This window comes from Choristoneura fumiferana, chromosome 6 (genome assembly GCF_025370935.1).
Source record: "Choristoneura fumiferana chromosome 6, NRCan_CFum_1, whole genome shotgun sequence".
NCBI lineage: Eukaryota > Metazoa > Arthropoda > Insecta > Lepidoptera > Tortricidae > Choristoneura > Choristoneura fumiferana.
The window spans coordinates 13,610,242-13,631,913 of record NC_133477.1 but is presented as its reverse complement, the minus strand read 5'-3'; the positions used below and the strand labels follow the sequence as shown (position 1 = coordinate 13,631,913).

Genomic DNA, 21,672 nt, shown 5'->3' with positions numbered 1-21,672 from the left:
TTAGGGCAAAAAACTTTCGATGTCTTGAAGTGGTTTTCGATATACATTATTATGTTTTTTGGAAATTAATATGATCGTGTTCTATTACGTGTACTTACATTAGTATTTTCTATTATTTTCTACATAGTAGTCTTTTCATATATCAACTTTACCTTTACCTCGAATTTTCAAATTTTTGCGAATAGGTTTACGAAAAAGATAAGCAATTATTTTAAGTACAACATATTATGTATCCTATGTATTTAAGAAATTCAAATTTGCCAGATTAATCACTTTTCTAAGAGACTGTTTGGCATACGGAAGCCTTTGCGACACTTGGTAATTCATTATTATTACATATCATAGCAACTAACACAGAAAGTCATGCCAAAAGGTCATTTCAAAACCGCAACCATACAACCCGCTTTGAATGTAACAAATGAAAATATCCTGATTCAGAGTAGTTCAATTGCCGCCCCCGTCCCGTAATGGCTCATCTCATCATGCACTTGCAGCGCGTGTCGGTGGTGATGAAGAGTGATAGGAGACACGTGCTAAACACTTTAAGGTCCAGAGGTGCAATGCTAAGTCTGGTTATGAGACTTATGAGTGGTCTGTGCTTCTGTGGTTAGATAAAAAAGATGTAAAAATATAGCCCTCAAATGTATGTACCTAGTAATAGGTAATTTTGTATGTAGGGTGGGCCGAATTTTGTGCCGCTGAGTAACAATATGAACACGAAAAAGGAAGAAACAAGTCTAGTACTCTAGAACACTGTTAAGAAACTTGAAGTTCAACAGTCAGGACCCATTCAAAATTGTGACCCACTCAACATTTTTTAGTAACGGGTTCCGACTGTTGAACTTTAAGTTAGATACTTAACGGAGTAACTACCAGTCAGTTTTTGATTTTTTGATTACTTTTCTGTATCTTTAAGAGTAGCGAAAATTTAAATTTCTATAAATGAAAGATTTAAGATGAACTATTTTATGAAAAATACTGTTTTACAAACAAGAGTGCATGTCAGACAAATAAAATATTAATTCCTACAATAATTGTAAACTTCCTATCTCTTATTCTTCCAACACCAAGCTCTTCAAATCTTAGCAAAGTAAGTAATTAAAATATATTCAGACTTGTGTAAATCCCTAATAAAACCCAAATCCACTTAACGACACGTCGACGACTGTCGAATGTGGAGATAAATCCTTAATTACCATATAAAAACTAACTAAGCCTTACTGCACTCAAATAAATTTTATCAAGAAAGCCGTTTTCTGAACGTCGGTGCCTTGTGGAAATGTATAGTGATTAATCAAGATTACCTAGACACGTATCAGTGTTTGCGGATTTTTAAGGATTTGGCAGATTAAGGAACATCCCGACTTGTTTACCATTTTGTTTGTGGGCCTTCGGAACTGACACCTTCTAAGAAGAGTAACCTTCTACGTCTAATCCAGTGGGTACGTAACAACGCAAAATATCGTCATTACGACATCGGTGATTCGATATCTTGTGCTACCTAATAAAAATCACTAGACAGTTTAGATTAGTTCAAAATGTCAAATGTTGTTGTATTTCGTGCATACACTAATTCTTTGTAGTCATTTGACGTTTGTAGGTATTTGACGTATTTTATCACCACCGCTTCTTTCTGGAAGTGAAGTTTTAAACTCAATAAGATTCGAGGTTCGATTCGAGGGTCGTGAGTTAGAACCCGGACTTGCACAACAAGTTTAGTTTTTTGCAATTTATGCCCTAAATTACATTTGTACCATTGAGTTTTGTGGTGACGTAAGAAATCATGAGGATACCTATACCCACGCCCCAAGCCCTATGATTCTATGAAGAAGCCTGTGCCCTGCAGTGAGACGTTTATAGGCCAAGATGAAAATGACTATACTCGTATTTCGTATCCAGTACTTTTCACCGGTTCGAATATATTCACAGGTGTCGAATATAGTCACCTGATGAAAAGTGCAAATGAGACCGAAGGTGTACCTTCTAAACATGTGCTTCCTGTGCAGAATCCGACTGTTGAAGCCCGGGGAGGGGGGGGGCTTCTACGAAATTAGAAGTTCATACCGTGCCGTCTCTCTTACTCTTCTGTTGAATACTATTAGCGTGAATAAATCGACATGTTATGAAATCCAATTTGAACTTCAAAGTATAAGGTCTGTTCCTTTTCTGATGTGGATTTCAACAAAAAATATGGGACGATTCTGCTTATCTCTGCCTCGATCCGGTTCCATGGAAGCACACACTAATGTTAATAAAGTCGCAAGTTACTGAGCTGGCGTGTCAGTAAGTGGTAAAGGCGATAAGCAACTTTTCGCATTCATATTTTGGTTGCTATGGATTTAAGATAAATAAACTCCTCGTCAATACAGGCACATTTAAAAAAAAACAGTAATGACGGACATAAGTGGGCGCAAGTGTTGTTAATCTTAAACTTTTATTAAAAAAAAACTTTCTAACTACTTGTAAAAAAATTGTAAGGAAATCTGTAATGTGTAAAATAAGGACGCATTTAAAGTTTAGCGTTTGGAACAGTGAGGAACTGAATAATACGGTATTTGTCGACAATAATTTGGAATACTTTTATAACTTGTCAAAACACGTGTCCCCCTATAGATTTTGTATGGAAATAGCGAGCTATGACGACACTTAATTGCCGTCTTAATTGACTAATTATGATTGATCGGTGCAGGCGTTTTTGCGCCTTTTTAGAAAGACAAAACGGACCTCTTCAAGGATCACTCTTGCTCTGTCTGTCTGTCGTCCGTCTATCATAGAGCTAATTTGCTCTGAAACAATTGAACCGATTGAGTTGAATTTTGATATACACGTATGTAAATCGGAGATCCTTGGATTTCACATGTAACCCAAATAAATAATTTATTGAATACTTTTGGGGGATAATTTAAAACATATTATATTATATCGTACGAAAGCCTCTACACGTGAGTTCGGTTCGAAGTTGCCCAGTTTTTTATTAGATTTTTCATTTGCTTTTTGGGATTATTGTTTTATAATATCAAATAACTTATTGAAGATAAACGTAACTCCCTTTGATACTCCCGCACTAGGAACTTGCTTCTGTACCTACTACGAGCATGACCAAGTTTCTTCACAAAATACAATCCTTTAATCGTGTTTATGGGCTTGTATATTACCCACTATAACCAATTAGGTACTACGTTACAGACTAGCCGAGACATACCTTGTCACACCGGTGATTAATTCAAACAAAAGTGGGACAAAGTTGGTCAACAACGATAATGTCTCCCTTATCGCACTATTTACGTCTCCGACGCATTTTCCGACACTATTCACGTGTTTTCAATCGTTTCAGCACAAAAAAAGGACAACATAGATTATTCTAGAATTATTTCACGTATTCGAAACAAAAGCTGCACGCACGGTCAATAATATGGACTGTCGATATTCGAATAAATACTGAAGAAAATTTCGATAGGCATACAAAGACAGTTATCGTTTAAGATTAGATATCGGTTTCAAGGATTGTGATTCAGTGCTTATGCCACTTACGAATAACAGCAATATTTCTTTTTGAGTTCTGATAACTCGCAATTAATATCAACACGTTGATCAGTAAGTAATTATTACTGTATAAACTAGTTTCATGAAAATGCAGTGATAATTGATAAATGAAATTTTATTTATCCAAATCAATTTACAGAAACAATTAACATAATACAATCGTGACTAAAATTGGTGTGATATATTTTATTTTATGCAACCTTGCGCACTCGCTTTATACTTACCTGTGCAGAATTCGATCAATCGCGTTATTTAAAATCCACGTCTTATTCAACTTCTTCCTTCGTGGTTTACGATTAAGGATCAGAAACTTCGTGACGACTTTTTTGGGAAAATAATGTGGTATTCTCCCGTTATCTTCTTCTGCACCGCTAAGCTAGACTTCAGAGTTCGAAGTTGACAATACAGAGCGCTATTGACCATTCTCAGATTAAGTGCCTTAGTTGCCGTTTATGACACACATGGAAAGAAGTGGATTGCTCCTTTTCTAAAACCGAACACAGCACGGATATCTTCGTACATAGATTTTATAAGACCTATCATTGCAGGTGTTATAGAGATCATCGTAAAATGACTCTACCACATTCTTAAATTTTAATTGAATTGACTCTATCATAGATTTTACAGAATTTATTTTTATTAATAATAACCTGACATTAGTTTTAGTGCTAAGAAGCGACATTGCAATGAATTTTAAGTCTACCAGATCGTACCTAATTAATTTTTGATTATTTTTGAAGCATGTGACAGCCGCGGGGCTACTACGAAATTCGCAAATCGAAATTCGTATCGTACCGTCCCGCTCGCTCTCTTATTAAATAACATTTGAAGTTCGAATTTCGCACTTCGTAGTATAGGGCCATGGTCTAGCACTACAACAAGTGCGTCGTTTCGAATAAAAACGAAGCAATTTATCATGTAGTGATGCATGCGTGCTAATTTATTGTATACGGAAAACAATGTCGTGCCCATTTTTTTAATAAAACTTATGAAAATAGTACCTACTAATTATTCTTAATGTTCGTGATAATAACAAAAATAAACGTTGTACCTACTTTGTAAACAAAAAAACTAATTTTATTTGATGAGTTTAGAAGGTAACTTTAGCTTTAAGTAAATCATTTTGAAATAAGCTACATTATGCAAATATATGATACTTAGTTAACTGAGCTCACGCTTCCCATAATAGGATAAACAAACAGTTTTGTAACACTGGTTCTTCATATTTTTAGTAAGTACCAAGTCGTATGACGTATTATTTGCTTTAAATAATTATCTTTCTGAGAAACTAACGTAATCTTTATTCGATTGTTTTTGTAGCGGTAAAGAAAGAAATTGAGATGGGTCGATTTTCCTTGATCAAATTTTAGATATGGCGGGACTGGGTTATAAGGGAGACGTAAGCAGGGCCAACCCTATTACTCTCAGTAATGGATGATGGACTGTTCACAATTATATATTTATAAGTAAAACCTCCAGATCTTTAACTGCAGGGTGACCATGCCCACGCCATTAGCCATGCCATGCGTATGCCTTAGATTATGATTATGTGTGCAGATTCCTTCACCGTAAAGGTTATAGTAAATTTAAAATGCCATTTCGCACATAAATTCTGAGAAACTCAGAGGTGCGAGACCGGGCTCGAACCCATGGTCCTCTGCTTCACACTACTAGGCTACTATGCGTTTACCTTTACTTGCCCGAATTTCATTTGCCATACCAACGTTTGCCATAAAATATATAGAACCGTGCTGTTTTCAGGATTTTTTTAAAAGTCATCATATTGAATGCAGTAGGTTAGGTTAGGTTAGTTTAATACCAACTCTGAAGAAATTACTACTTCAGAAATAAATGACTTTATGGCAAATTAAAATTCTAGAAAACGATACATTCGGGCATATGAAATTCGGGCAAACGATAGAGAACCGCTACTATGACCTGCTTAAGTATGTTTATACTTATGTATATTGACAAGCAAAATGAAATTACTCGTACCTATACTTATTTGCCATTTTGATTACGGGATTGTAGAAAAAGGTAGCTAGGTACTTTATAAACCAAGAGGTTTTGAGACTCGCCTGCAAGTATCCTGCCGGTACACAGTGCTCTGCCCAATGGAGCTGCTATACGTCGGAATCCTGTGGAGGCTGCTTGATGTATGTATCATGGGCGGCCTCAGGAAACCGCTGCCTCTGAACCCAACTCCCAGCATAGGGGACTCCACCATCGAGCTGTCATAAGCACTGGTCTCATCCGTCTCTTCCTCAATAACGCCAGGATTATAGAAAATCTTCCCCGACGATAATGCAAGCTTCGGTTTCTCCTTTTGGACCTCCTCGGTTCGCACCTCCATCTCGTAGGACGAGGGCTCCGCCATGGTAAAAGTCCCAGTGAACTATCGTCACGATTTTGAGCTTTTTCTCTGTTTGCCTTGAGTATTGATTAAGTTTCGTTGAGAGTTCATTGTGTCTGGGTGCTTGGTGCTCTGGGTTGACTCTGAAAATCAAACAATTTTAATGAATTAAAATAAGAATAAACTTATTTTATTAGCTGAAATTTGGCACAGAAAGAAAAACACATCGAAACAAAACGACAACTTACATAATCTTACATATTAAGTATGAGTAAAAAGAACGAAATAACAGAAACATTGTAGTGCCGAAAGTAGCAAAAAGGGCCATAGGTAAGTACTCAGCGTATTGCCACGGCAAGCCACAGCGCTGGTTTACAGTATGACCCTAAATTGTCCTATAGCGATTTAATTAACCAATTAGATTCTGCAATTTGGTAGATTTTGCATTTATTACAAGGTCGTTTAAAATTAATTCGGAGTATTCCAGCAGATGATTGGTTTAGCTTGAGACTGTAAAATTTGTATTTGAATTTTTGGATTCAAAATGTAGTCCACCTTTCACGCCGAACACTTTGAACAATGTCCAACAATGTGAACTTTTTGTCACTACCTACTTTTAAAAACGCTCAAACCTCAAAATCGATAATTTTTCAGAGTGAACTTTACACACATTATTTCAAGGGTCAATTTTCTTGTCGTACTGAGTTGACATACGAGATTTTTTTAAAGTAGTGTTAATTTTTCAACCACAATAATTATTGTCTCTATGGTTGCTTGTCGGTCTTTACAGATTGCATAACAAGAAATGAAACAATATCCTGGTGTTTCTGCATGCTTGGACGGGTACGTTATTATTGTTACCTGTGTCTCTTAAAAACAACCGTACAATAAATGTTGTACAAATCTCTGATAAATTTCAAATAATAAATCTCGTAGTTTTGAAAATGTTGTAAAATATGAGTTTGGTACGTGGTTTCCAGGTACTTGTTTATAATTGTAGCGCCATCTGTTATCGAATAGCGTTTTTTGTAATGCTAACGTTTGATTTGCGACATTGTATCTCTAACTGAATTAAATTACTCAAGGCATTGCTAAAAAAATGATAAAAAAATACAAAATCAAAAACCTGTCTATTAAAAAAAAAATTAAAAAGATGAACCAGCTAACATTCAATGCCGATAATTAGTTCAACAATCGGGAGCCATTAATGGAACATCTTGAGTCGGTCACAAATTATGGGTTCCGACAGCTGACTCGCTATATATTCCGAATTAGAAGTAAATATTTGTATTTTATTTTTAGATTTTTTATTGAAGGTTTTAAGCAGTCAAGTCTTTGATTATTCTATTTTTTATTGTTTCATTCTTTTTAATTCGCATTATGACGAAATCCATTTGGAAGTTACGAGGTATATAATATAAAATTACAAACATATAAATTATACGTGTACGAAAAACATAACCCTTCTAATCAGTAATGCGCAACAAGTGAGACGTGGACAAAAGAAGTAAGTATTATTAACTTTATGAGGAAAAATATTTAGAAGCAGCGTGTCATCATCACATTGTATTAATGGCATAATGGCCCCTATTTTTCGTCAAGCATGTGAAGAAACTTCGCTTTGACATGGCCTGCCCTTGCTCTAGCAGGGGTTCACAACCTGGCCTTATTGTCTAACGCACTTAGAATCACAATCATTTACACCACTTCTTTCTGTCTCACGATTTAGGATGAGGATAGAAAAAGATGGGGAATGGGATTGCGATCGCTCGCACGTTATACAATACGGCCTTCGTTTCAGTTGAAATGTACTCTGCGGAGACGATCCAGGCTGAACCACGAGGATGACACTATTAGATTATTGTATTGTCACCAAATATGCCAAATTTCAAGTCATCCGACCACTGGAAGTGTCTCAAACTCTACTTGCAAGGCTTGAGTCAAGTTGACCCGCACATACATACATACAAACATTGCAAGTTAAATAAAAGCTTGTCAAAATGGTATTATAAAAACGTATCTTCGAAAAACGAATACTGAATAGCCTTCACCTTTACACTTTGGAATAAAAAAAATAGTGATCAACGGTTGACAACCGCTGTTATATAGGATGTGCACGGCCGCCATATTTCATGCTGTTAACACTACGGCTTCCGCGGGAAGTCTTCGTCCCACGTATCTGCGATATTGCGGAAAACCTTGTAAAATTTTATCCCATTTCAGCAATCCTGGAATGTTTGAATGTGACATCATTGCTAGATGGGCTGTGTAGGTGCCAAGACGTTGGAACTACTTCGCCAGGTAAGATCGTAAGTATAAAATGGTTAGGTACCGAACAGATGTACCTAGTGCATAATGGCTTTCCACCGTATTTTATTGGAAATGTTCGTATTTATCGTACTATCTCAATTAGCTTTAGTAACCATATTGCCTAGCGTTTCTTTCGCTCACGATCGCAATCAAATGACAGATTTCGCATACAAAAACTGTCATTTGATTGCGATCGCGAGCGCCAGAAAAGTTAGGCAATACGGCCTTTGGATTGTATTCCGATATCAAAGACGCCTCAACTTTTTGACTTCGAATTAAACGACATGACACACCCTTTAACAAAATGCTCATAAACACGCAGTGACACTTGTCACATATTGCACTTAATAACATAATTATTGCCCGAAGGTGGACAACAAAAAGTGTGACGTGTATCATTGGAACAGGTACCGCTGTAATGAAGGCCAGTCTCAATTACAAGTGGCCAGTAATTAATAATGAGCGCGAGCGCAGTTAGAAGTGATATGGTTCATCTTAGTATTTGGATCAAGGGAGCTTATTTGAGACTACCTAACTATTCTGCATTAAGTGATATTATTTTCTCAAAAATGTCCGTAAAAGTCTACATTATTCCTTACATATCAGAAGACTAAGTGCATAATTTATGGTCAGCGAGAAATTAAAAAGTTAAAAAGATTGCTGCAGGGCTGCTACGAAACTCGAAACTCGAAGTTCGTGTCCTGTGGTCCCTTTGACACTTATACTATTTAATACGAGAGCGAGAGGGACGGTACGACACGAACTTCGAGTTTCAAGTTTCGTAGTAGCCCTGCAGCAATTTTTTTAACTTTTTATTTTCTGTATTATTCCTAATTATACGTACTGCAGAGCAGATGATTGCGGGCAAGTTGATGCATGTGATGAAGGGGGATCATTGAAGCGACTGAGAATCTGCTCGGCCTTTTTATTTTATTACATATAAACCTGTTTTCTAAATTAAATGTTTTTTTTATTTATTTATTGTATTTGTATGCCAAATGTAACAACTCCACTAGCGCCTCCCTGGTGGAAAATCCCAGAAGCTGTGATGTGACCCTATTAAACGCAATGTCAATGTAAACCTCACAGCAAAAGTAGCATTCTTGCCCGTTCTATAGCTACATAGTTGTTACGTATTGCGTTTGCAATGATCATTGATCAACATTAAATAAGATATTTCCAGCTGTTTCTTATTTTTAAGAACGTTCGAAGAAGAAGTGATAAACTTTGGATACTTGAACATATGGGTTGATCAACGTTTTCTTGAACCTCGTTGCCATGGTTACGTCCACCGTACAACTCTTTAAAACCATGAGTTTCTATAGATATGTTTTTATGTGGTTAAAATTCATCGAGCATACGCTATTGCCGTAGTAATAAGCCTAGTTTTATGGACTATCTCTTAAGCACATTAGCAGCATATATTATAACAGTTTTATAAGAAATCTATTAATGTAGTCTTTTGGACAACGGGACAGAATAACAAACAAGAAAAAGTTGATTGACCCTTATAGTCATTAACTTTCTTACGCGCACTGAGATATTAAAATGTATTTGCCAGCAGTTGCAATTGATAAGTTGGGAGCCGCATCAAGCCTTGCTGTACCATTTTTTTTTATTTCACTTATTGATTCATCATATTAAGCTCTTGGAAACACATGCCTAGATCACCTGATAATAACTAACACAGACATTTTTTTAAATTATGTGAGAGAGTCAGTGGGTCATCCGATAGGAAATGATGTTCACAGCTCATGAATACAACTTGAGCTAATTTAGTTGTATAAGTATACAAGTTTTGAAAATAACTTTCATTATGATTTTTATTATAATTTAAAGTTTAATTGGACCAGCAATGTATTGCGAAATCCGTCATTTGTTACGTGACAGGCGATGTCATTTAGGCTATTGGATGCCTTACATTGAAAGTACCATTTAATTTGTTTGGAATAAACATAATGATAAAAATACTTAATTTTTGAAAGATGCAGAACTAAAGTAGTTCCATTTGAGTAGCAGAAGCTGTGTTTTAATTTTTTGCTCCTGTTACGGAGCCCACCCGGTATATGTACCCTTGTATTTGTGTAGGTGTCATACTTTGTAGCCTACCTACTGATTCTAGGTACTTTTATGTCCATATAGTTACTTATTGAATAAAATATTTTATGTTTGCAACGTGTGCATCGTCTCTATAACTGAGGTTCGGGGAGCGGGGCTAACGGCGGAGCGTTTTCTCTATTCATTACTTAGCCGAGATGCTTGCGACACAATAGTTGCTTAGCAGATCACGCAATGAACAGAAAAAGCGTTTGCTTTGACGCTGCCCGCGCCGTTGCCCGCTGGTGTCCAGTTCAACGCCTTAGAATTGCCTCCCATATTTTAAGTAAGTTTTACTACATAAAAAACTTCTAACAACTTATGCTTTAATGTGAATGACGGGCCCCGAAAGACACAAGAATACCTACAAGGACAAATAGACGTGGAAAAATAAATAAGAAAATATTAACCCGATTTTTCTGTTTTCCTAAATTACCAAATGTTAAAGTTTTAAATAATGATGAAATTAATTATTGATATAGTAGGTATAACTTCACGATCATTTCTTAACTATTTGATTCTATAACACTGCGATAGCAAACTGAAACTATGTTTTTATCTAAAAATCTAAATGGTCATCCTGCTATTAAAATTAATAGACACAGGAAGTTATGGAAATTAGAAAACAAGAGAAAGTGACATTCAACATAACTAATTTATTGTTATCCATTTATATCAAAATGTGATATATGTATGTGTGTTTTTGTGTATGAATAAGCTGGCACCGCAGCGCAGGTTACATTACACAACCGCAATGCGAGAGAACGATTCGTTCTCTCTTTCTACATTTATCCTTTGCTGTTTAATAGAAAGAAGCAGCGAATACAATGGAGACTGGTGACTCTGGGTGCGTCTGATAGTAATGGCCTCACTTTCTTCCATCCTTACTAATATTACAAATGTTTTTTGCCTGTCTGTCTGTCAGCCTGTTACCTCTTCACGCGTAAACGGCTAGGTACACTGATTTAGATAAAATTAAAATTCTTCGCAGGTGGAGTTATGGACAAAAGCGAGTTAGTATATGCATGCTTGTGTTTGTTACTCTTTCACGCTCAAAAGGCTAGATGGATTTAGATAAAATTTGGTAGGTATGTAGATTTGTCTGGAATAACACATTGGCTAGGTACTTTGTATCATGATATTCCCACGGGATCGAAATAGATTATAAAATTTTCAACCTCTAGAAAAGTTGCGTCGCTATTTTTAATTCAATTTTATTGATTTTTTTTTTAATTACTTTCCGTCAAGTATCTTGCCGGCATTCATCTTGGCAATGATGGTTTGTTATTGTAACTAGTATAAAAAAGTGACAAGTAAAAGAACCCTTAGCGTCTTCTTGCAGTATAAACATTTTGACTTTGATTGCGGACGGCTGCGATCCCATGAATATTGTAATAGATTCTGAGGCAGGAACGCGATTCAGTCTACTATACAGTCCAGTTAGTATACTTCTGATTAAAAAAAATATCAAAGATATGTGAACCACTTTATTATTAACGGCATAGAAGCATAAATAAATGAATAAATATCATGGGACACTTGACACCAATTGACCTAGTCCCAAACTAAGCAAAGCTTGTACTATGGACACTAAGCAACGGATAAACATACTCATATAGATAAATACATACTTAAATACATATTCAGCACCCAAGACCCGAGAACAAACATTCGTATTAGTAATCGAACCTGGGACCTCAAGCTTCATAGTCAGGTTCTCTAACCACTAGGCCATCCGGTCGTCCCATGTTCAGATATTTTTTATTGAATTTTTGCTCAGAAATTTAAGAACTCGACTGTACATAGAGATAAAGTCGCATTTTCTAACCAGGAGGCTGTCTTCATCTGATAAAGGAATCGAAATTTATTGCAACGATTACCTTCCTTACAACTGAATGGCCAACAGGAAGAGTCTATTTTGGACCAGTATGCACATCGAGGACTATTAGTACAATTGACCAGTGATTTGATTACAGCCCAATGCCTCGCTGTGAATGATTTCGATCACGCATACGGAAAAAGAGAAGCGCAGTAATCAAGTCAGCACAGTCTAACTTTTCAATGTATAAAATAAAATAAAAATAATGCATATCCTAAGTGTTAAAAATGTAATTGTGTTATTTGTGATAACATTGTAGATCTGTTTAAAAATATTATATACCTCTGTACCTCGTTGAATTTCTAAGCGGCTTTCTCTCGACAGAGGTTTTTCCGAACGAGTAGTAGATTTTTTTTATATTCATGAGTGCTTGTTATATTTAGCCTGAATTGAATAAAGATATTTTGAATTTGACTTTAATTAACTAATATCTTTTGTACATTTAGTAGATCTCGAGTTATATGTTTCAAAAACAAAAAACCAACTAAGTGCGAGTTGAGCAGCGCGAGTTATGCACAGAGGTTTTTTTAAAAAACTGTACGTACGAGTAAGTATGTCAAGTCAAATGTCTAAGATTTTTACTGTTTTTTTAAGAGTATCTACGACCTACTTATACTTTCCTACCTACTTATGTAGATATCAATATGTATCATCCCAACCTGTATACGTTCCACTACTAGACACAGGCCTCCTCTCAGAATGAAAGAGCTTGGGCCGTAGGTACCTAGTTCCCATCTTATTATGTTTACGCCTGCCTACTTCAAATTATGATGCCACAAATTACATAACTCATTGTAATAATCGTTTTTTTTAAGTTGGTCAACACAATAAAGAAAGATACTACTGAGATTTCTGCTTATCTTTATACCCACAAATTACCAAACCGGGATTTGCAAATCCTTGAGCTTGACTGCGGTAAAAGACGACTACAATCAAGATAATAAAAACAAACTGAGAATAAATTACAATAGGTAAATAAGAAATAGGTACTTAATATCCATAATTAACATACTTAGTAAAGTTTATTTTATCAAATATTTTGACCCGTGTATGTACCTATTGTAGACTAAATACCTATATAAAAAAACCCCCGACTGCCCTTAAAAACTAAAAAAAAGAAGAAAACTAATTTAGCGGTAGAGAACTCTGTAACTTTACGTACACTTAACTTTTCTTAAAGTAGGTACCTCACTTAAAGTTCAACAGTTGGAAGCCGTTACTATATAAAAAAAATTGAGCCGGTCTCGATTTCCAACAGTTGAACTTTAAAATACATCTAACAAATTATAGACAGCTGATCAATTTTTTTATTTATTTTTCTCTTATCATTTCATTAAGGGGTCACCTCGTGACACAATTAAATACTGAGGTTAGTGACTAAGTGAGTCATCTTAGACGTCGCGTGAGATCTCTAGCTCATGTCATCTGCAACCTACTAATCAAATCATTCGGTTTCGTACGGCTATAATTCACGGGTCACAATCAACTAGATACTGTAATTAGCGAGGCATAGGCATAAAGCAACTACTTGATTATGCATTATATCTGTTCATAATTTTATAATTAGTCTTTGGCAAAGCTTCCTAAAATGTTAATTTTCCATATCAAGGAACTACATCATCATCATCAGCTTATAACGGTCCACTGCTGGACATAGGCCTCTTCCATGGCGCGTCACAACACGCATCCATCCGCCGCCAGCGATCCTCTTAAGGTCATCCGACCACCGTGCCTCAGGACGCCCTACACTACGTTTCAATCAATCAACTATCAATGAACTAGCTAACCCCTAAAATCGAAAAATCCCTTCTTAGTGAATCTCTATGACTTTCAAGAAAATGTCTGCCAAATTTTTAAGTTTCTGGCTCAAGTAGTTTTGGCTGGGCGATGATGACTGATTCATCATCGTCCAGGACAAAGCATTTTATATAAGTAGGTAATAACAGATTACAATATTTTTAGCTTGCTCCTCCGCTACCAACTCTCCGCGACTGTCTGTGCGACTCATAAATGCAGGAGGGGTTCCTCCTCTACCGCATAAAACAATTAATATGCCACTCGGGTCTAATCCTACAATTACAAACAACACAAAATGTTAACGCGTTTCGAACTTTCTGCGAATTCGTTGTCAAAGCTTAATAAACAAAAAACAACCAACCACGATATCTAGCCCAACAACATATGAGTATGACATTTGAGTCTTTTTGCAACGAGTGTGTGCTTGATTGTTTATTGTTTTATGTGGAAGAACTGGAGGGCAGGTTTTACATGTTAACATACGAGTAGATATACATGTCGCATAGACGTAGCTGTAGGGTACGACTGTAGCAGAGAAGCAAAGTACAAAGTTTGTGAAAGTTGCCGCGAGTTTGATTTTTCCTGGTCCATTACGCATATTACTTCGGAAGTGTGGATTTTTATATTAGTCCTAACTGTTCTAACAGGTTCTAAAATCTTACCAAATTTGAGACAGCATAAAAAAGACAAATAAAGATCAACAATCTGAAGATTCATTACAGCTCGTAATTTTTGAGAAAAAAAGAAAAACTATTTTATAGAAGTGAACAAAATTAAAACGAAAAAAAAAGCCGCTCGAAGACTTCGTCCGCTAAACCTATGCTTACTTACAATATTTTACGTCTTTATCCTGTCGTAATAAGTAATAACTTAGATACATAGTGTTTTAGTACTTGCTTGCGGCTACCTAGACTAAGTTGACACAAGTCTGAACTAACATCTAAATTCCTAGATACGTTAGGTTTTTAAACCAGATTTCCACGCAAAGTACATAATCAGGTACTTGTAAAGTCGTAAATGTAGTTTGAAAGACAGGGCGTCCGTGTGCCCCACTGAATAAACTTAGAGGCCAATGAATCTATTAACAATTTAATTTTATCAATCGCACCTATCTGTGCAATAAGTACTTACTAACTGTTTACTCCGTATAGATAGTTCCATGGTTACGACGTAACAATATGAATTTACAATTCAAATATGTCGCTTGTTGACAAAACAAATGTCATTCTAAACAAGTGAACATAAATAACACCCTATCTAGTATCAGCTGACTTTACATTCATATTAAATATACCATAAAAATCATGTTCAAAATTGACTTTACATTGTTTTACAGAAAATAATATTTAATGTTTGAATCAGCGGTGATTCTAAGAACTGTCTGTCAATAACTTAGCAAATATAAGGTGTGGTGAGTAGAAGTAAGAACATTTCAGTATTTTAAGTTATGTTCGCAATTATCTACGAGCGCCATAGAAAAGCATGGTCCAAGTTAGGCATCGATTGCCATCAGGCGTGGTTTTTCGCAAGGTGAAATTTACTTAGCCAGAGATTTGACGTCTGGTTTGACATATAGTACCTACCTAACTTGATGCAATTCGCATTTAATATTTCGTTAATCTACGGAACATAGGTACCTACATACCTAACCGACAGTGTTATTTGAATGTACCTACTAAGCACGGCAGTATCTAAGTTACTGAAGTTACACTTACCGTTTGCGTCAGTGTGTCATAAAAGCAGGCTTCTCATCCACAAAACTTGAACTAAAAACTAACAACGAGCACCTCGAACTGACTGAGACGCATCCTACAAATGGTCCTCAATTTCTCTTGTTTGTTTCGGCCCGTGTCGTTATGGCTAACGTAACTCAGGGCAGTTATGACACTAGTGTCATAGCGGGTCCTGGCGTACGCGCTGATCGCCAGGATAGCGTGGACTGGCGATGCGTGCGGAGTCATTCTGGCCCGCCGGTACCTACGCCAATTGTGGACTGCGATTATTTGTTAACTAGCCACGCGTTCGGAAACAATTGACGGTGTTCTGTTGGCAGTTGCAGATATGATTTTATGTGCGTTCCGCTGGATGCGGACTGGGGAGCGATTTTCGAGATCGTCTCGAAAATGACATATAGAAAGTTTAATTTATTGAATCAGGCGTTACTTTGCGGAGGTCCATATCAATGAACTAAAAGAATTTCCTTGCTCACCCGCGACCTTATTGACCTTATTTTTAAGGTCGCGGGTGAGCAAGGAAATTCTTTTAGTACATTGATATAGAAAGTTGACAAAATCTGTGTATTGCTACAAAATTACGGTTCGAATTGAATTTTCGAATAGAATGATTACAGTTATAATTTTGTATTAGGTACTTTCTGCTCGTTTTTTGACATTTTCAAGGGATGTGACTTCAAAAATCTGTCTCATGGGCGAGATTGGATGTTTGATCACGTATGCCACAAACTCATTTGACTGTATTTTTTTAAATAGAGAGGGTTGATAAGGTAAAGTTCAACCAAGAATTTTAATGCTTAGTGTTTAATGTTTATTTGGGCTAAATTTGAATATTCCTATAGGAACCAGTTGGATGCGGGCAACGTAAGACTGGTCAATGTGGAAATTATGAGGTAACCCTTTGTTCAGCAATTGACGTCTTTGGCTGACATGGAAATGATAATAGTCTTTTTAATTTGTAAAATATTCTGTAGAATAGTTCATGAGTTTTAAACCTTAGCTAGCTAACAGTATCATACAGCCAATGACAGGTGAAGGGTCCACGGAAAGAACGTGTCTAGTCACCTAAGCAACTTTTTGAATTATAGCGGTTTGAAAGTTAGTCATCACGAACAATTACTATGGTTACCATTTATTTAAAACATAAAAAAATTGATTTTATATTGTTTTCAGATTATTTAATTCAATGAGCTCTACATTTTGAGATTAAAATCTCAATTTAAAAAAAAGGTGACTAGGCATGTTCTTTCCGTGGACCCTTCAGGTACTATCAAACTACTAATCATGTTATACCATTAAATTGATCTTGGTTGGTGTCACCGCTACTTTTAAGTGGTTTCAAGTTGCTACCTTACCTTTATATTGCAATGTGAGTTCCCCTTCACAACTAGAAGGTATCTAGGTACCTATTACACTTTCCTTACTTCAGTCTGTAGCTACAGTCGCCATCTTTCCAATCCCAAAAATCAGACATACCCACCAGCATTTAGAGCCTGTTTCCCCACTCATTAATAAATTTTACATAACAGATAGCTATGATACCGTCTCTGTTTGTTTTGTCCGAGTAAACAGAGACGGTAACAGGACCTACATCTCAAAAAATACCACCTTAAGTCAGGGTTAGGCAACTGACAGCATTCCCAAACGCCTCCACGCGTTGCGCCAGTAGCGACTCGATTGTTCGACATGAACCTTTTGTCAACATGCCTCATTTGTCGTCCGTCAGCTTGTCAATCACTCAAAGTTACCTAAACAATTTAATGAGACCCCTTATGTCTAATACAATGAGGGAAAATAGAGATCAACGGTCATTGGAGATGAAGCAATACTATTACGCAGGTGAAGCAGAGAAATTGTCCGCGTAATGAACTCTCATTAGCTTAGTCGCTTAGCATTTATTATTAGCATTTGCGAATGGTTTAATTATTTTTGAGGATTGGAAAAGAACTAAGTACCTGGGCTATGTCGGTAACATTGTTCGCTGATTACCTATCTACTAGGTATAACATATCTATTAGTAAGTACTCAACACCGAACACATCCTGGATAGTGATCACACTCTTCAAAGTGCAACTCTCTTTACTGACTTGTTTTTTTTTAGGTAATGGTAAAAATAAGAAATCCGTTCAGTAGTTATTATATTACTATAATACAATGCTACATACTAATAAAAGGGTAAACGACTCAGCTATGCCTATACTAGTACCTACTATTAGTTATTCTGTGCCTATGCCTCGCAGACCAGAATCACTAAGTACCTCATAATCTTGTCTTATCTTACTGTATTTGTGCCTAGTTTTCAACCGTTTTTTTCTTTTCAAAATTATGTTAGTTATATAAAGTTAACCAAATTCTGATGAAGTTATTTTTATGCAAATGCAATATTATTATTCTGAACTGAAATACATCACTGTCTGATCACGGGCGCTGCAACGACAATAGTTATTTGTGCAACAAGAGAGCAAAGTTGTTTTTTTGGTGCGAGTGTTGAATTTGAATTCTATAATTTAATCACGAGCGTAGCGAGTGATTCTAGGTTAGAATCCTGAGAGCAGTGAGGGATTCAAACACACGAGATGCAAAAAAACTTTGGTCTCGTGTGACACATACAACTTTTCACCTCAGCAGCGAGAACATAAGTTAGAATAAAATCACATATACTTACCCATTTGCAAAACAAACAATATAAAAAATATATAAATAATACGATTATTAAGAAACAAATATAATAATCACATTTAGAAACCTTTACTCAAAAATGATACGAACAGTCGCCATTACATCTTTAAAAAGTCACTAAAAAGTTAAGAATGCCAGACAGTGTTCAAAAGTCTCCGGCAAGCAGAGAGATTTTGAATTCGGAATGAAGGTATGATACAAATCTCATACTCATAACATGCATTGTAATTTGAACTTAAAACTACTTAAGTACTTGTAAAATTTGTCATATTTTTAATACCTACTGCAAAAAGCCTCATCTTTGGGTCATTAAAAAGGTTAAACAATAAACGTATTAATTATTATAAATGTTATTAAACCTTTAAATCATCCATCATCATCATCATCCCAGCCTATATACGTCCCACTGCAGGGCACAGGCCTCCCCTCAGAATGAGAGGGCTTGGGCCATAGTTCCCACGCGGGCCCAGTACGGATTGGGAACTTCACACACGCCATTGAATTGCTTCGCAGGTTTGTGCAGGTTTCCTCACGATGTTTTCCTTCACCGCAAAGCTCGTGGTAAATTTCAAATGTAACTCGGCACATGAATTTCGAAAAACTCAGAGGTGCGAGCCGGGGTTTGAGCCCACGACCCTCTGCTTGAGAGGCGATGGGTCAAACCACTAGGCCACCACGGCTTCCTTTAAATATGATTTTATTATTATTTATATTAAATAAACAACGGGCAAGAGCTAGCATACTCGTATTTCAATCTAGCACAAAGACCTCAATATAATTTGCGCATGTACTGCTTTTTTCTAGCACCGAGCTCATAGCAACCTTCCTACCGGTGACACGGGATGTAACACTCCCCCTGCACCTCGCCATTTCGGCACGACATGACAGATGGACCGACGTTCAAGAGCATAGCGATTATCGAATTACGTTCCCCGCTGCTCTTTCGATTGCCAGGGCCGTTGCGATGCCGCCGGCCTCCCGTGCATCCCGGGAAATACAGGTGACGATGAAGCATTGGATAGTTCCGTCAAATGTGTCCTGTCATGTGTCAAGTGTGTAGCTGCCAGGTAGCTGCAGGGTTAAATATACTCTGACCTCAGGGTGGATTATTGGCTTCCACGCGACTGCCCTAAGAAAAATTTGTGTAGTTTCTGTAGGAAGTAGGTACATAGGTTGGTAGGGAGTAGGTACATTTTACGATACCTATCTGGGGTTGACTTTTTATCAATCAATCAAGCGTTACTTTGCGGAGGTCCGTATCAATGAACTGAAATAATTACTTTACTCACCCGCGACCAGCCTATGATAGCTACGTTTATGCTAGAAATATGTTAGTTAGTTTCTCCACTTCCACACTGTAAGAACACACAAATCACACAAACCCGATGATGCGTTTCGAACTCAACCAGAGCTCATCTTCAGAGCAACACAAACGTTCACCATGCTACCAGACCAGATGTTAGATCACAAACCACTCTAGGTATAAACCAAATTGAAGTAGGTACCTATATATTATGTATGTACGCCATTGAACGCCTCAAGCTCTGCGAATAAACAATAATGATAATATCAAGCTTTCAGACATCAATTTTCCCTTATTTACGTTAGCTAATAAATTTGTTGTGCTTATTGGTTAAGAATTACAGTGATGGCTTATACTGACAGTGACAATGTGACGCCGTGTAGCAATAGTATTTTATGCAACTGTATCGTAATAGGAGTCCTAAGTAATTACGTACAGTTGCATACAATACTTTATCTATATCCATACCTATATTAAATCCTCTATCATGTGTTGAACCATTGAGAATGACCTGCATTAACGAGAACTAGGTAGGTATGTCTGGCCCACGAGCTGCGCCCGCTGCGCGCGCGACGACCAGCTGCTGCTGCACGTGGTCGCGGCACCCCCCCCCCCCGTGCTGTAATGATGTATGAAATCTCATTACGATACAGCCGTGATCATAAAAGAATCCAATGTCGTAATGCTGGTCATTACCTATGCTTTTTGAACGCATAATTCAGGATTTACTATATGGGTGTAGATAAAATAACATTTTGTTTAAGACTCTTGCGAAATGACAGTTTTTTTTTAACTTAACACGTTCACTGTCCCCATAGAAAATGATTTAACACTTTGGGGACAGTTTGAAGTTATGCACCTGTCTATAGTGGAAGCACGGACTGCGGGAATAAGCTTCATGGCCCCACTCTGGGGGCACCTAGATAGGAAAGGTATGATGAAAATACTAGATAGACTATCACATGATTTTTAGGGTTTACAATCAATTAATAATCAAATCAACCCACGCCCCACATTAATCCAATGCTGGGTAAAGGCTTTTTAATTTACCAGTTCATATTGTTACTGTCTCATCATTAAATCGTAATTGAGAAGCCGAACTGTATACCGAACGAAAACCTATTTACAACACGAAATCGTTGTATTAATGGTCGAAGTGAGTGTTTCTTTTGCAGACAATTAATTTCACAAAAAAAATCTTGTGAGATCTCGATGTGACTGCAGTGAAACGACGATTGAATTTCATCGACGCACAAGTGAAAAAAAATACAAATTGCACAGACGACGCCTGCCCCTACTATTATCAGTACCTGGGCGACCGAGCTCCGCTCGGGCTAAAACTCGGTAACCAGCGTCTTCCCAGAGATAAGACCAAGCTTGATCGATTTTTCATCCCCGAAAACCCCTACAAACCAAATTTCGTCTAAATCGTTGAAGCCGTTTCCAAGATCCCCGAGATATATATACAAGTTTGCTCGTTTAAATGTATGTATTAGATAAAAAACTGAAAGTGATAGTTTTCTATGACCTGTCTTACGTGTTAAATATAATGTCCAGCACACGGTTGCTTACAGTAGGTAGGCATAGAAAAGATGACAATACACTAGCTAGCCAGCGTGTCATTTGCATAGACAGTGGCGCCGTTGCCATAGCGTTGCCATGCGAATTATTATGCTCATCTTCTAATTTATTTACTGTATAAGTAAATAATAATTATGTAGGTCAATAAAATTTCTTGTACTTAATTAAAAATACTATACTACTAATTAATAGTAACATTACTCAAAAAGTGCTGGGGTTTAACACCACTAGCGACATCTTTGGATGAGTAGTAAACACGATTTTGCTAATGATGATGAAATAATTTATGTAATTAAGCGTATATAAAACAAAAATATTACATTCTTAATTCACATTACTGAAACTTAATATAACTTTTAACAAATTAAAATAACTTTTTCACTAAATATTTCAGTTC

The 21,672-nt window shown here is 36.7% G+C and overlaps 1 protein-coding gene across 7 annotated transcripts in view; it reads right to left on the bottom strand.

The window, feature by feature from the left end:
- Positions 1–15,927, bottom strand: part of LOC141429117 (G protein-activated inward rectifier potassium channel 3-like) — a 36,774-nt gene extending 20,847 nt beyond the window's left edge. For 4 of the 7 annotated variants that reach the window (XM_074089320.1, XM_074089322.1, XM_074089324.1 and 1 more), the window contains exon 1: positions 3,203–3,434. Coding sequence is in view for 2 of the 7 variants with exons in the window: in XM_074089319.1 (XP_073945420.1) it covers positions 5,622–5,920 (299 nt within the window). In the remaining 5 variants the exon portion in view is untranslated. Of the gene's footprint in view, positions 1–3,202; positions 3,435–5,621; positions 6,040–15,694 lie in introns of those variants that run through there. The other 3 variants (XM_074089319.1, XM_074089321.1, XM_074089326.1) reach the window with 2 other exon arrangements.
- Between the last annotated feature and the right edge of the window lie 5,745 nt (positions 15,928–21,672).